The 17425-nt window shown below is 39.0% G+C and overlaps 1 protein-coding gene across 1 annotated transcript in view; it reads right to left on the bottom strand.

The window, feature by feature from the left end:
* Window positions 1–17425, bottom strand: part of CPNE4 (copine 4) — a 236256-nt gene that overhangs the window by 152627 nt on the left and 66204 nt on the right. Inside the window, exon 2 of the mRNA XM_081343255.1 lies at window positions 11942–12124. Within this exon, the coding sequence (XP_081199381.1) occupies window positions 11942–12121 (180 nt within the window). The 5' untranslated portion in view covers window positions 12122–12124. The remainder of the gene's footprint in view (window positions 1–11941; window positions 12125–17425) is intronic.

Here is a 17425-nt window from a genome sequence, read left to right as displayed (position 1 = left end):
GTTTCCTCTTAGCACAAAACAAAACAAAAAAGCTTCTTTCAACATGTAAAAAACAAGAAAAAAGTCAAGGAAATGATTGGTCCATTAATGGGAGAAAGTGGCAAGAAGGTGACAAGCAATAGGGAGAAAACAGAACTACTTAACTTGTTTTTTTTGCATCTGTCTTTACACAAAGGGGGAAAAAACACATCAGAAACAAAAGTTAAAATAGGCAAGAAATGGTAAGTGAGCACCTGTCCACCCTAGATGAGTTCAAATAATCAGGACCAGATGGGTTACACCACAGGTTTTGAAGGAACTGGGAGATGTGATCTCAGAAACACTGAACTACATCATTCAAAGATCCTGGAGCACCAGGGAACTACCAGAGGACTGGAAAAGTGCTGATGTACAGGTGAAACTTGAAAAATTAGAATATCGTGCAAAAGTTCATTTATTTCAGTAATGCAACTTAAAAGGGGGAACTAATATATGAGATAGACTCATTACATGCAAAGCAAGATAGTTCAAGCCATGATTTGTCATAATTGTGATGATTATGGCATACAGCTCATGAAAACCCCAAATCCACAATCTCAGAAAATTAGAATATTACATGCAATCAATAAAACAAGGAGTGTACATAGAATAATATCGGACCTCTGAAAAGTATAAGCATGCACATGTACTCAGTACTTGGTTTGGGCCCCTTTTGCAGCAATTACTGCCTCAATGCAGCGTGGCATGGAAGCTATCAGCCTGTGGCACTGCTGAGGTGTTATGGAAGACCAGGATGCTTCAATAGCGGCCTTCAGCTCTTCTGCATTGTTCGGTCTCATGTCTCTCATCTTTCTCTTGGCAATGCCCCATAGATTGTCTATGGGGTTCAGGTCAGGCGAGTTTGCTGGCCAGTCAAGCACAGTAATCCCACCGTCATTGAACCAGGTTTTGGTGCTTTTGGCAGTGTGGGCAGGTGCCAAGTCCTGCTGGAAAATGAAGTCAGCATCCCCATAAAGCTCGTCTGTGGAAGGAAGCATGAAGTGCTCCAAAATCTCCTGGTAGACGGCTGTGTTGACCCTGGATTTAATGAAGCACAGTGGACCAACACCAGATGACATGGCTCCCCAAATCAACACAGACTGTGGAAACTTCACACTGGACTTCAAGCATCTTGCAGTGTGTGCCTCTCCATTCTTCCTCCAGACTCTGGGTCCTTGGTTTCCAAATGAGATGCAAAAGTTGCTCTCATCAGAAAAGAGGACTTTGGACCACTGAGCAACAGACCAGGTCTGTTTTTCTTTAGCCCAGGTAAGACGCTTCTGACGTTGTTTGTTGTTTAGGAGCGGCTTGACAAGAGGAATACGACATTTGAAGCCCATGTCCAGGATCCGTCTGTGTGTGGTGGCTCTTGATGCACTGACTCCAGCCTCAGTCCACTCCTTGTGAAAGTCCCCAACACTTTTGAATGGCCTTTTCCTGACAATCCTCTCCAGGCTGCGGTCATCCCTGCTGCTTGTGCACCTTTTTCTTCCACACTTTTCCCTTCCACATAACTTTCTATTAATGTGCTTTGATACAGCACTTTGGGAACATCCAACTTCTTTTGCAATTACCTTTTGAGGCTTTCCTTCCTTATGGAGGGTGTCAATGATGGTTTTCTGCACAACTGTCAGGTCAGCAGTCTTCCCCATGATTGTGATTCCTACTGAACCAGACTGAGAGACCATTGAAAGGCTCTGGAACCATTTGCAGGTGTTATGGCTTTATTAGCTGATTAGAGTGGGACACTTTGAGCCTAGAATATTGCACCTTTTCACAATATTCTAATTTACTGAGATTGTGGATTTGGGGTTTTCATGAGCTGTAAGCCATAATCATCACAATTATGACAAATCACGGCTTGAACTATCTTGCTTTGCATGTAATGAGTCTATCTCATATATTAGTTTCCCCTTTTAAATTGTATTACTGAAATAAATGAACATTTGCACGATATTCTAATTTTTAGAGTTTCACCTGTAGGTTCCATCTTCAAAAAATGGGAAAAAATGGATCTAGAAAACTACAGACTTATCAGTCTGACTTCAATGCCTGGGAAGATTCTGGAAAAGATAATCAAGCAATGAATCAGTGAACACCTAGAGGCAAACAAAGTCATTACCAGAAGCCAACATGGCTTTGTTAAAAACAGATCATGCCAGTCAAATCTTATTGCATTCTTTGATCAGGTGACAAAATTAGTGGACCAGAGGAATGCTGTGGATATAATTTACTTGGACTTCAGTAAGGCATTTGATAAAGTAGACCACAATCTACTCCTTGATAAGATAGAACAATGTGGGTTAGACAGCATCAGCACCAGATGGATTCGTAGCTGGCTGACTGGCCATACTCAGCATGTAGTCCTTATGATACAGAAGGATCTTTACAAACTTGAACATTGGGTGCTATCTAATGAAATGAAATTCAGTGGTGGAAAAAGTAAGGTTCTACATTTAGGCAAGAAAAACCAAATGCACAGGTACAATATAGGTAATACCTTGTTCAACAGAAGCAACTTTGAGAGGGATCTTGGAGTCCTAGTGGACAATCACTTAAATATGAGCCAGCAGTGTGCTGCAGCTGTCAAAATGCCAACACAGTACTAGGCTGCATTAACAAAGGAATAGAATCAAGATCATGTGAAGTGTTAATACCATTTTATAATGCCTTGGTAAGGCCACACTTGGAATACTGCATCCAGTTTTGGTCACCATGATATAAAAAATATGTTGAGACTCTAGAAAGAGAACAGAAAAAGCAGCAAAGATGATTAGGGGACTGGAGGCTAAAACATAGAATATAAACATAAACATAAACATAAACATAAAACATAGGTTGCTGGAATTGGGTATGTCTACTTTAATGAACCCCTTCATGGATTACTGCCTTGTCGTGACGAAGGGGCTTGCATAATTCAATGAAGCTATGAGCTATGCCGTGCAGGGCCACCCAAGACAGAAAGCTCATAGCAGAGTTCTGACAAAACGTGATCCACTGGAGAAGGAAATGGCAACCCACGCCAGTATCTTTGCCATGAAAACCCTATGGACAGTACCAAAAGGCAAAATGATATGATGCTGGAAGATGAGCCCCTCAGGTTGGAAGGCATCCAATATGCTACTGGGGAAGAGCAAAGGGCTAGTACTAGTAGCGCCAAAAAGAATGAAGCGACTGGGCCAAAGCCAAAAGGACGCTCAGCTGTGGATATGTCTGGTGATGAAAGGAAAGTCCGATGCTCTAAAGATTTTTTCTCCATAGGAACCTGGAATGTAAGATCCATGAATCAAGGAAAGCTGGACGTGGTCAAACAAGAGGTGACAAGACTGAACATCGACATCTTAGGAATTAGCGAACTAAAATGGACAGGAATGGGTGAATTTAATTCAGATGACCATCAGGTATACTACTGCGGGCAAGAATCCCTCAGAAGAAATGGAGTAGCCTTCACAGTCAATAAAAGAGAAGGAAAAGCAATACTGGGATACAATCCTCAAAATGACAGAATGATCTCAGTTCGAATCCAAGGCAAACCATTCAATATCACAGTAGTCCAGGTCTATGCCCCAACCACCAGTGCTGAAGAGGATGCAATTGACTGGTTCTATGAAGCCCTACAGCACCTTATAGAACTAACACCAAAAAATGATGTCCTTATCATCATGGGGGATTGGAATGCTAAAGTAGGAAGCCAAAAGATAACCAGAATAACAGGCAAGTTTGGCCTTGGAGTACAAAATGAAGCAGGGCACAGGCTGATAGAATTTTGTCAAGAGAATATGATGGTCATAGCAAACACTCTTTTCCAACAACTCAAGAGACGGCTCTACACATGGACATCACCAGACGGTCAACACAGAAATCAGATTGACTATATGCTCTGAAGCCAAAGATGGAGGAGCTCTATACAGTCAGTAAAAACAAGACCAGGAGCTGACTGTGGCTCAGACCATGAGCTTCTCCTTGCAAAGTTTAGGCTTAAACTGAAGAAAGTAGGGAAAAGCACTAGGCCACTCAGGTATGAATTAAATCATATCCCTGTTGAATATACAATAGAGGTGACAAATAGATTTAAGGAATTAGATATGATAGACAGAATGCCTGAAGAACTATGGACAGAGGTTCGCAACATTGTACAAGAGGTAGCAACTAAAACCATCCCAAAGAAAAAGAAATGCAAGAAAGCAAAATGGCTGTCTAAGGAAGCTTTGCAAATAGCTGACGGAAGGAGGAAAGCAAAAGGCAAGGGAGAAAAAGAATGATATGCCCAACTGAATGCAGAATTCCAGAGAATAGCTAGAAGAGATAAGAATGCCTTCTTAAATGAACAGTGCAAAGAAATAGAAGTAAACAATAGAATAGGGAGGACCAGAGATCTCTTCAAGAAAATTGGAGAGATGAAGGGAATGTTTCATGTAAAAATGGGCATGATAAAGGATCAAAATGGCAGGGACCTAACAGAGGCAGAAGAGATTAAGAAGAGGTGGCAAAATTACACAGAAGAATTATACAAGAATGAGCTTAACGTCCCTGATAACCATGATGAGGTGGTCACTGACCTCGAGCCAGACATCCTAGAATGTGAAGTGAAGTGGGCCTTAGAAAAACTGAGCAACAACAAAGCTAGTGGAGGTGACAGTATTCCAGTTGAGCTATTCAAAATCTTAAAAGACGATGCAGTAGAAGTGCTACACTCAATTTGCCAGCAAATTTGGAAAACTCAACAGTGGCCACAGGATTGGAAAAGATCAGTTTACATTCCAATTCCAAAGAAAGGCAGTGCCAAAGAATGTTCAAAGTTTCGCACCATTGCACTCATTTCTCATGCTAGTAAAGTTATGCTTAAAATCCTACAAGCTAGACTCCAGCAGTATGTGGATCAAGAACTACCAGAAGTACAGGGAGGATTTCGAAGAGGTAGAGGAACTAGAGATCAAATTGCCAACTGGATCATGGAGAAAGCTAGAGAGTTCCAGAAAAACATCTACTTCTGCTTCATTGACTATGCTAAAGCCTTTGATTGTGTGGATCATAAAAAACTGTGGCAAGTTCTTAAAGAGATGGGCGTACCAGACCATCTTATTTGTCTCTTGAGAAACCTATACAGTATGTGGGCCAAGAAGCAACAGTGAGAACTGGACACGGAACCACTGATTGGTTCAAAATTGGGAAAGGAGTCCGGCAAGGCTGTATACTGTCGCCCTGCCTGTTTAACTTATATGCAGAGCACATCATGAGAAAGGCAGGGCTAGATGAATCAAAAGTTGGAATTAAGATTGTTGGAAGAAATATCAACAACCTAAGATATGCAGATGATACCACTCTAATGGCAGAAAGTGAAGAACTAAAGAGCCTTGTGTTGCGCGTGAAGAAGGAGAGTGCAGAACTTGGGTTGAAACTTAACATTAAGAAAACGAAGATCATGGCATCCGGCCCTCTCAATTCCTCGCAAATAGATGGGGAAGAAATGGAGGTAGTGACAGATTTTATTTTTCCTGGGCTCCAAGATCACTGCAGATGGGGACTGTAGCCAAGAAATTAAAAGACGCTTGCACCTCGGGAGGAAAGCCATGGCAAATCTAGACAGCACACTAAAAGTAGAGACATCACCCTGTCAACAAAAGTGCGTATAGTCAAGGCTATGGTCTTCCCAGTTGCAATGTATGGCTGTGAAAGTTGGACCATAAAAAAGGCAGAGCGCCAAAGAATTGAGGCCTTTGAGCTGTGGTGCTGGAGAAGACTCCTGCGAGTCCCTTGGACTGCAAGGCGATCACACTGGTCAGTCCTAGAGGAGATAAACCCTGACTGCTCTTTAGAAGGCCAGATCCTGAAGCTACAACTCAAATACTTTGGCCACCTAATGAGAAGGAAGGACTCACTGGAGAAGAGCCTAATGCTGGGAAAGATTGAGGGCAATAGAAGAAGGGGTCGACAGAGAATGAGGTGGCTGGATGGAAGCCGTAGGCATGAGCTTAAATGGACTCCAGAAGATGGTAGAGGACAGGAAGGCCTGGAGGAATGTTGTCCATAGGGTCACAATGGGTCGGACACGACTTCGCAGCTAACAACAACAACAACAGCAACAACTTTAATGAAGAGAAGGACTAGAGGTGACATGATAGCAGTGTTCCAATATCTCACGGGTTGCCACAAAGAGGAGGAAGTCAAGCTATTCTCCAAAGCATCTGAAGGCAGGACAAGAAGCAATGGATGGAAATTAATCAAAGAGAGAAGGAATCTAGAACTAAGGAGAAACTTCCTGACTGCTAGAACAATTAATCAGTGGAACAAACCACCTCCAGAAGTTGTGAATGCTCCTACACTGGAAGTTTTAAAGAAGAGACTGGACAAGCATTTGTCTGAAATGGTATAGGGTTTCCTGCCTGAGCAGGGGGTTGGACTAGAAGACCTCCAAGGTCCCTTCCAACTCTATTATTATTATTATTATTATTATTATTATTATTATTATTATTATTATTATTATTATTATTATTATTATTATTATTATTATTATTATGTAAAAGGCATTTTACCTTCTCTTCCAATGAGATATTCTATACTACTGGCAGGAATAGCCAATACCCCAAAAGACTAGCTGAAGATCCAAAAGGATTTTGACAGACTTGAACACTGGGCCCTATCTAACAAAATGAAATTCAACATAGATAAAAGTAAGGTTTTGCACTTGACAAATGAAAAATCAACTTGTCTTAATGCCAGTAATTATGAGAGGGATCTTGGAGTTCTAGTGGAAAATTACTTAAATATGAGCCAACAGTGTGCAGCGACAGCCAAAAGAGCTAATTCAATCTTAGGTTGCATTAATTGAGAAATAGTACTGCTTTACAAAGCCTTAATAAGACCACACTTCTTACTGGAATACTGCATCCAGTTCTGATCAGCACAATATGAAAAAGATGTTGAGACTCTGGAAGGAGTGCAGAAAAGAGCAACAAGAATGATTAGGGGGATGGAGGCTAAAACATATGATGAACAGTTGCAGGTACTGGGTATGTCTAGTCTATAGAAAAGAAGGACTAGGGGAGATATGGTAGCAGTATTCCAAGATTTGAAGAGTTCCAACAAAGATAAGGAAGTCAAACTATTTTCCAAAACACCAAAGGCAAGAGAAGAAACAATGAATGGAAACTAACCAAGAGGAGAAGCAACTTAGAACTAAGGAGAAATTTCCTAACAGTGAAAGCAATCAATCCATGGAATAGCTTGCCTTCAGAAGTTGTGAGTGCTCCATCACTGGAGGCTTTCAAAAAGAGACTGGACAACCATTTGTCTGAAATGGGTCTCCTGCTTGAGCAAGGGATTGGATTAGAATATAATCTAATATATTCTTATTCTATCTATGATTCTATAAATCAAAAGACCTTCTAATATATTGAGGTTCAACCATCTGCTATTTCTTTTTCTTCTTTTAAATCATATTTGATTCTTGAAGACTGAGGGGTCCTTTGTGCTCTCTGAGCTTGCTTGTTTTCTTGCAGATGTTTCATTACCTAAACTAGGTAATACTAGCACTAATGGTATTACCTAGTTTGGCAATGAAATATCTGCAAGAAAACAATCAAGCACAGAGAGAACAAAAGACCCTTCATTTCAATCCTAAACTACAAATATTCTCTTTTATTGAATATTCTTGAAGACTGCCTAGACAGGTCTCTGCAGGTTTTTTTGGCCAGATTTTTCAGAAATGGCTTGCCATTGCCTCTTTCCTAGGAATGACAGAAATGACTGGCTTAGGGTCACCCAGCTTTGTATGTAGAACTCATGGTCTCCAGGTTTCTATCCTAATGCTTTAAACAAGAACATTAAACCTGCTCTGTATATGCTATTTTCTTCCATTCAGTTTAGGACCGCTCTATATATTCACGTTTCCTCAAATTTCAGAATTTTAACTATACTTCTTGATTCTTCAATCTATTTATATTGTAACAATTGATGTTAAACTATATAAATCATACATGAATCTTCCACCCACACATACCTAAGCAAAATATTTTCACGATTTAAAGAAGGAATAACAGGCATTTATGATTCTTTATAAGTCATAGTACTGATGTCAAAATTATTCTTTCCTGTTAAGGCATATTTTTTGCGGTGGCATTTGTTTCCATAATTAATGTGTTTTGAAGTGAATAGCTTTATGTAACAACTGAAAAAAGCTTTAATTATCCTTGGTGATTAGCCAGTTGGGTTGGTTTTATTTTTAATATTGTTATCAAAATGGTTTTCAACTTAAAGGTCATTTTACACTTTCGTGTTCTTCCATAAAATATGAGTTTTCCTTTCTTATGAGTGATTAGATGTAGCTTACTGGGCCACTTTTAACCTAAATATAATCTCTCAGGGATGATTGTGTTCCTCTCACCACCCCTCCCCTCAACTGACCCAGCTAAGAGCCTTGGTGGAGCAGTGGGCTAATGCCTCCTTAAGTAACACCAGCTGCCTGCAATTAGTGCAGGTTCGAGTCCCACCAGGCTCAAGGTTGACTCAGCCTTCCATCCTTCCGAGGTAGGTAAAATGAGGACCCAGATTGTTGGGGGCAATTAAGCTGACTTTGTAATAATGCCGCTTGAGATGTGTGTGTGAAAGCCCTAATAAGCAGGCATATACATAGAATGAAGGCTACCGCTAAGCTTGTAAGCCGCCCTGAGTCTTCGGAGAAGGGCGGGATATAAATGGAATTAAAATAAATAAATAAATAAATAAATAAATAAGTATTTTGTAGAACAGGGTTGTTGAGACCACACATTCGCCTCCAATTCTATTTCCTTTGATTTAGTAGTGTAGAAAAACAGAGGAAAAAAGAAGCTTATCTAGATAAATTCATAAATTAAGAGACTTTTCTACTGTATCCCAAGAGTAGGTTTATAAAAAGATTTTTGGGTGAAAAAGAAATATATCCCTTTGGAAATTATTCTCAGAAACTCTACATACCTACAGAATAGAACTGGAAGAGACCTTAGAGGTCTTCCAGTCCAACTCCCTGCTCAAGGAGGGAGTCCCATACCATTTTAGACAAGTGGTTGTCCAGTCTCTTCTTAAAAGTTGCCAGTGATGAAGCACTGGAGGCAATTGTTGGTTTATTGTTTTCACAGTTAGGAAGTTTCTCCTTAATTCTAAGTTGCTTCTCTCCTTGATTGGTTTCCATCCATTGTTTCTTGTCTTGCCTTCTGGTGCTTTGGAAAATAAGTTAACCTCCCTCTTCTTTGTGGCAGCCTCTCAAATATTGGAATACTGCTATTATGTCACACCCTAATCTTTCTTTTCTCTAGACTGTTGTTGTTGTTGTTAGCTGCGAAGTCGTGTCCGACCCATCGCGACCCCATGGACAACGTTCCTCCAGGCCTTCCTGTCCTCTACCATCTTCTGGAGTCCATTTAAGCTCACGCCTACTGCTTCAGTGACTCCATCCAGCCACCTCATTGTCTGTTGTCCCCTTCTTCTATTGCCCTCAATCTTTCCCAGCATTAGGCTCTTCTCCAGTGAGTCCTTCCTTCTCATTAGGTGGCCAAAGTATTTGAGTTTTAGCTTCAGGCTCTGGCCTTCTAAAGAGCAGTCAGGGTTTATTTCCTCCAGGACTGACCGGTTTGATCGCCTTGCAGTCCAAGGGACTCGCAGGAGTCTTCTCCAGCACCATAGTTCAAAGGCCTCAATTCTTTGGCGCTCTGCCTTTTTTATGGTCCAACTTTCACTGCCATACATTGCAATTGGGAAGACCATAGCCTTGACTATACACACTTTTGTTGACAGGGTGATGTCTCTGCTTTTTAGTGTGCTGTCTAGATTTGCCATGGCTTTCCTCCTGAGGAGCAAACGTCTTTTAATTTCTTGGCTACAGTCCCCATTTGCAGTGATCTTGGAGCCCAGGAAAATAAAATCTGTCACTACCTCCATTTCTTCCCCATCTATTTGCCAGGAATTGAGAGGGCCGGATGCCATGATCTTGGTTTCCTTAATGTTAAGTTTCAACCCAAGTTTTGCACTCTCCTTCTTCACGCGCAACACAAGGCTCTTTAGTTGTTCTTCACTTTCTGCCATTAGAGTGGTATCATCTGCTTCTCTCTAGACTAGCCATACTCAATTCCTGCAACTGTTCTTGATAGGTTTTAGTCCTCAAAAAATAATAATAATAATCTTAGTTGCTCTTCTCTGCACTTTTTCCAAAGTCTCAACATCTTTTGGTGATCCAAAACTGGTAGAAGTATTCCAAGTGTAGACTTACAAAGGCTTTATAAAGAGGTACTAATACTTCATGTGATCTTGACTCTATGCTTCTGTTTATGCAACCAAGGATCGCATTAGCTGCTGCCACACTGCTGGCTCTTATTTAAGTGATTGTTTATCAGGATTCCAAAATTCCTCTCCCAGTTACTGTTTTTGAACCAGGTTTCATCTAATATGTACTTGTACATTTGACTAAATATCCTATTTTTCTCTGAAAACTGTCTAAAAGGCAAACACCTGCAAGATTAAAAGCCACCAAGGTAACGAGAACTCACTTCCAAACTCACAATTCATTGTACATGCAGCCTTGGAAATTAAGACTGGAAATTAACATTCAGAGGTCATAGGCCATCCACAATGCTTGCCTTAGGGTAAAAGAAGGCTATGTTCTTCTACACAGTAGACATGCTGGACTGGGATCATGGATAATATTCATTCAGAGTGTCTGGAACATTCTGTATACCAGCTATTCCTTTCCCAAAGATCTCGCTCCTCAATAGGGAATTTTCTTTCTATTAAATGATTAGTTAGAGCTATCTTAAACTTCCAGCTTACCTGCAATGCTTTAATCTGTATACTTTTGAACCTGGCCCTGCATACTTCTCATTGTGTGCCATAGAGTCAGTTGCAAACAAAATTCATCCAATTGACTAGAATAACAGGGTTGAAAAGAACTAACTTATTTATTTGGACCTTTCCTTTCAGAGGCTTGCATCAACACCTCCAGGTGCTTCTGTACATATTATCATTAGATGAGTTGCTCATGCCAATTGGGCCAGGCATCTTTTAAACAGGTAGGGTCAGTGGTGGGATTCAGCCAGTTCGCACCACTTCGGCAGAACTGGTAGCTAATTTTTTGTTGCCCAGGCCCAGAATGGACTTCTGGAAGCGGCATCCACACAGAGAACTGGTTGTTCACATATTTGAATCCCACCACTGGGTAGGGTCAATATAAATCTACTGCTATATATATATTGAAGGTATTTTATTTTCTTCTCTTTTTTTTCCAAGCAAATTACTGGATTTCAATTAACCAATTTCTTAACCATATATTCCTTTCATAGTCGCTAATCAATGTTTTCCCAATAGGGCCTTGATCAAAATATTGGCTTTTCTCAGCCAGCTCATCTAGCCATAGCACAATAATTCCTTGAGAAGAGCGATTAACTTACCTTCATCTGGCTTCCAACCAATTAATGAAATAGTTTAAATAATTATGAGCTCTACTAGTATTGAAATAAGATTTTCTCTTATTCTGACACCATTCCAGAATAGTCTCAAAGTACAGAAAATATACCTGCCACCATTTGCTACTGGAGTAATGATAGATGAATGGTAAAGATAATAAAGGCCAGCTAGAATTAGCAATAGAGACAGCAAATTTTCTTCTATTGTTTTCTGCCAACACAGGCATGGATCTATAACAGTTTCACTCAGAAATACCACTGACAAAACGATCCAGTGCCCCCTGAGACAAAATTGGGCATCCGGGCAGCAGTTGGGAGTTATTCTTTTCAGTTAAGTTTTTGGCCAGCACTAGAAGAATTATAAGAAAATATCATTCATCTTCAGGAGGAAGTATGGCTTTAGGCGAATTCAAATCATTTTCTTTTGAAAGTGTAGTATGCTTTATGAGAGAGAGAGGGGGGCATATTAAATAAATATATAATTGGACACCTACCTCAAACCATTGTCCATGAGACTGCATTTTCAGTATGACACAGGGATCTGGTTTAGAGAGAGCATCTCTGTCAGAAATGCCTTTGCATGCCACTCTCAATTCTACCTTGGTCAGGCAGGGGCTGCTAAAGATTCCCAGAGTATTGGCTGCTGATTCATAGATGTTACTCATTTTTTTCATTATCTGTGAGGAGGGAAAAAAGAGAATAAAATCATTTTAAAACAATACTACATTCTATGATCCCTCTGAAAGTTTTGCCTACAATTAATTCTTTAAGCAGAGGTAATTATCAATGTCCAAATTGTTCACAAGGTATGGTGACTTAGAATAAGAGTCATTCAGTAGATCACAGAGATTTCTTTCAACAGGATCACATGTTGACATTCCAGATATATCATACAGAGAATAAACTAGCCACTGAGGCCATACCTCCCCAATTGATGTGCTCAGGATAAAAATCTCATTATCTTCTAGATTGGGTAGGTTGTTGGGATTTATGGGTGTCTTGTGCAACCTATCTGGAAGACACTAGATTGATTTGTAACGTTTAGATCAGATTTTTAAAACACTGATATATATCAAGGGTCTGGCCAAATCACAAATCTTTTGAGACACAAATAAGAAAATTCATACATCTATGACCTACTGCAGAGGTCCCCAACCTTTTGTGCACCAGGGACCGGTGCCATGGAGAAAGGTTTTTCTGTGAACCAGAGGGCGTGTGTTTTTGAATGCTGCCTACATCCCAAGGATGGACATTTGGTTGCTTGCTGGCATGCTGCAGATCAGTGTCGGTCCACAAACCGGGGGTTGGGCACTCCTGACCTACTGAACTAGTACAATTTTATGGAAAGTGCATTTTAAAATTAATCTGTGCTATCACTGTCTGTTGTGAATATTTTAAAAATCGTTATCTGAGGACTTCATTATGATTTTTAATGAATTTAGCTGGTCTTTTTCTAATTACTGTTTCAAGTTCATATTGAGGCAAAAAGGTTTTGAGAGTTATTTCAAAGTGGCATTTCAAGTAACTTGTTTCCTCTAAAACAGGGTCTCCAACCCCCGGTCCATGGAACCAGTCTCTGGTGCCCAAAAGGTTGGGAGCCACTGCTGTAAAAGATGCATTGCTGATAAAAGTACAGGAACTATGGTTTTTAAACAGTGAAAGTAGTATTTCTCAAAGGAGTTAAAAGTTGATTCTCTTCAATCTTAGGTTTTGAACAAATTGAACATACTAGTCTTTTGAAAGTCTTCTATGAATGGAAGACAGAATTGGATATGGAATTAGATAGCACAGCCTGTGTGGAATAGAAATAATGTCCTCAGGGCTATGAGATATCCAACTTGTTGCCTGCAGAAAACTCATCTTACTAGATTTTTTAGATAGCTACAAACAAGCATTGCAAGGCAATTCCTGCTTGGAGGAGACAAAGGATTCTTCTTTTCTTGTCAAGGTGAAGCTTATTATGTTATTGAGCAGGGGTGAGCAACTTGTAGGCTTTTGTGTGGGTCCTGAACCTTTGAAAACTCATAGCACTGAAACAAAAGAGAGACACAGAGAGACAATGGAAACAAATGAAATCAATAACACACATAGCCCAATCTCCCTCTCCTGGAAATCACAGCTTCTGCTTTTGTGAGGAATGTGCATGTGTGTGTGTTTGTTTGTGTATCTCTGAGAGAGATAGCATCATGTGATTCACTTCTAAAGCTCTTGGCCATTCTTCCAAATTGAAAAAAGCACTGTATGTATATACAATAAATTCAGGGCAAGGAATTAGGAGAGAGAGCAGATATGTATGTATGTATGCATGTATATATGCATGTGTACACAAACACACGCATGCATCTGCTTGCCCTGAACCTCTTATTTGTGTTGCTGCAGCCCTCTTTCTCCTCTCCTGTCACAGAATACATAATCTCTCCAGTAGACTATGATAGACTATGGTAAATTCACCCTATCTCTTAAGCAGCTAGTCTATCATGCCTCCTTTTAGGATTTCATAATAGTTTCTCTTTTTTCTAGCATGGTGATAAAATCTGCTTTGCAATTTTTTTAAATGTTTTCTTCCCCCCCACAATAAAACTTCTATATCTAATTCATAGGGAGTTGCGGAAACTCTTTAACAATTTATCTTGGTGATGTTTTGAGTTTATTTTTTTTTAAATTGAAGCTAGTAGAGGATGATACTGTTATTTTCTATTATGCAAACATGAAACACTCATTCCTTTGTGACTGAATAAGTGAAAAATCACATGCCATCCATAAAAATGTTACCAAATTCTTTCCTCCCATGAAATAATTTTTGAAAAAGCATCTCTTTCAATGTTTCAAAATGAGTAATAGGAAAATAGCAGGAATAAATAGAACAATTATGGAAAATATATACGTTACATGCTCCTCAAATCACTTCTAAGTGGCACAAACCTCTCCCTTAAGAGACTTAATTTACCTATTTTATTTTTTTCAATAAATGGGAGAAAATCCTCTATCTCATTGCATCATGGTCACATTCCCTAAAGCTCTTGGGAGCTGCCACATATCAAAACCAAAAATCTAAACAACAATATGCCTCTTCTTTATAAACAGGGTCCCCAGTTTTGAAAGAATACTTTCAAATAAGAAAAGTTTTCAAACAGAACGTTTTCTGCAAGATGAAATATACAGCTGCACAATTTTAAGAACTTAAGAACAGTTGGTTGGATAAGACTATAGTATCCTCTGGTCCAATAATTTGTGGTCAAATAGATGCCCAAGGGAAGCTATAAAAAACCATACTATTCCTGAATCTTCAGGTTGATGAATAGCTCTGGGATTACAGGATTATTATAATTATACAAAATGCAAAGCTTCTGGTTTTGTGCAGTAGCACAGCAGCCAAGGGATTGCGGGGCTTCACGCCCTATGGCTGATTTTTTTCTATTTGGGGACCCTAAAAGGGCCTAAACCTGCCCCGGAGAGGCGACAAAGAAGGGGTGCCCTGCCGACCATGGAAAGTTGGCATTTGATCCAGCCATCCAGGGAGAGCCCTCCAGAAACCAGCAGAAGAAAGGCTAGCTTCACTCCAGAGTCTAGCCCAAGCTACAAACAGCCAAAGCCAAAAAGCACTAATTTAAGCTTAATTGCAAACAACATGTTTGGAACTGGTTAAGAATACCGACAGACAGAAGCGGCAAATTAAACTTTTATGGGGGACAGAAATACATTGAAATGAAATGAATATAAGACTTAAATCTGGATAAGTTTGAAACTGGTGGAATTAGTTAAGATTTTCTTTTCAAAAGATTATTGATGAAAACAAAAGAACGTAGTAATTGCTTGTTTTGAAAACTGAAAAATGAACTGGTGCTGACATCTACTGGTGGATGAAAATATACAATTGTATTTGCTCTGATACAGGAATTGGCAGAAGGCCCAGAAAAAGATAACCTGTTTTTGTAACTTTTAATGTTTTAACTAAACAGAGAACAGCTGCAACAAAGAAGAGAAAACATTTCAAGCTATCTACAAAGCGAGAACCATAAACCTTAGGGGGAAAAAACCTGATCTTCCTGCATTATTTATTTTATTTTTTATTACATTATAAATATTTATTGAACTGTGACTCTAAAGCTGTTTGCAGAGAAAGGAAAAAATTGATATTTGGCTATCATGGAACATCAGAAGGAACATATCAAGAAAAAAAAATACTTTCCAGGAGGAAATATATGCTATGCTGCAACTAATACAAATGACAATGACTTCAAACCACGAGGTAATTAAAAACAACTTTGAAAATATAAATGAATACATCTTCAATTTAAACTCACAATAAAAAAACTCTCAGAAAATAAAAAGAGAGAGACATCAAATAAAGCAGACAACTGAACATAACCTAGAGGAAAGAAATTTAAAGATGGAACCCAACGATGGAAGGAATTATGACTTAACCCGGGAAACTTGCAGGAAATATTGAACATGGAAAATATAACCTACACCTCAACATTGCAAAATAAGTCTGAGGACAAGAAAAAAGATTTGACAAAATGGATTATAGAGCTATCAGGAGAACTATAAAAATTTGAGTGACAAAAAATGATAAGAAAAATTAAGAGAGAAAGAAAGAAAAAGATTTTCAATGAATATGAAGGAGCAAAACATTCTTACAAAAACATCTTACTTGACTTGTCTCTTGTACTTACAACAACATCTACAAGACTATAGGAAGACCTTCTGGTCCAATGGAGAATACTGATTAGGAAAGATGTTTGGCCAAAAAAAGAGGCTAAAATTAGAATTAAGAAATAACCATGATGAGGTGGTCACTGACCTTGAGCCAGACATCCTACAATGTGAAGTGAAGTGGGCCTTAGGAAAGCTGAGCAACAACAAAGTTAGTGAAGGTGACAGTATTCCAGTTGAGCTATTCAAAATCTTAAAAGACGATGCAGGAAAAGTGCTACACTCAATTTGCCAGCAAATTTGGAAAACTCAACAGTGGCCACAGGGTTGGAAAAGATCAGTTTACATTCCAATTCTAAAGAAAGGCAGTGCCAAAGAATGTTCAAACTATTGCACCATTGCACTCATTTCACATGCTAGTAAAGTTATGCTTAAAATCCTACAAGCTAGACTCCAGCAGTATGTGGATCGAGAACTACCAGAAATACAGCCAGGATTTCGAAGAGGCAGAGGAACTAGAGATCAAATTGCCATCATACGCTGGATCATGGAGAAAGCTAGGGAGTTCCAGAAAAACATCTACTTCTGCTTCATTGACTATGCTAAAGCCTTTGATTGTGTGGATCACAACAAATTATGGCAAGTTCTTAAAGAGATGGGAGTACCAGACCATCTTATTTGTCTCTTGAGAAACCTATATGCGGGTCAAGAAGCAACAGTGAGCACAGGACACGGAACAATTGATTGGTTCAAAATTGGCTAAGGTGTCCAGCAAACATTCATATGAGAAATGTAAAATTGTTGGGATGGCTTGTATGAGGGGAAAAAATTAAATACTTAATTGTAATTAACTGAGGAAATCTTAACTGGTAAGAATGTTTTGAACATTGCGGGGAAATCAAATCTAAGTAGAACTCTGAAAACATGATTTATGACAAGGTAATTAAGATGATCAATTAGAAAATAAGCTTTATATTGATATGGTTTTTACTTGTACAAATACAAGAAAAATGTTTGTATTCAATTGTTACCAAAATACTAAAAAATATACTAACCCAAGATTGATAAAAGAGAATATTAGTGGAAAAAGAGAAATTCAAAGAAAGCTACTATGTGGATTATGGAATTAGAGAAATTACTTGTTATTGATTGCTTTTAAATATAAGCCCAGACAACACACTGTTTACCAAATACTAAGGTGATTATGTTAAAAATTAATAAAATATATTTTAAAAAATAATTATATAAAACTCCAACATAGATTTATTGGCTACACAACCAGAACTACTAACTTTCGTTTTTCCTCTTGGATTTATTGAAAA

This window comes from Vipera berus, assembly GCF_964194415.1.
Source record: "Vipera berus genome assembly, chromosome: Z".
In the NCBI taxonomy this organism is placed as follows: domain Eukaryota; kingdom Metazoa; phylum Chordata; class Lepidosauria; order Squamata; family Viperidae; genus Vipera; species Vipera berus.
Note: the sequence above shows the minus strand (reverse complement) of the source record. Positions and strands in the feature narration are given on the sequence as shown.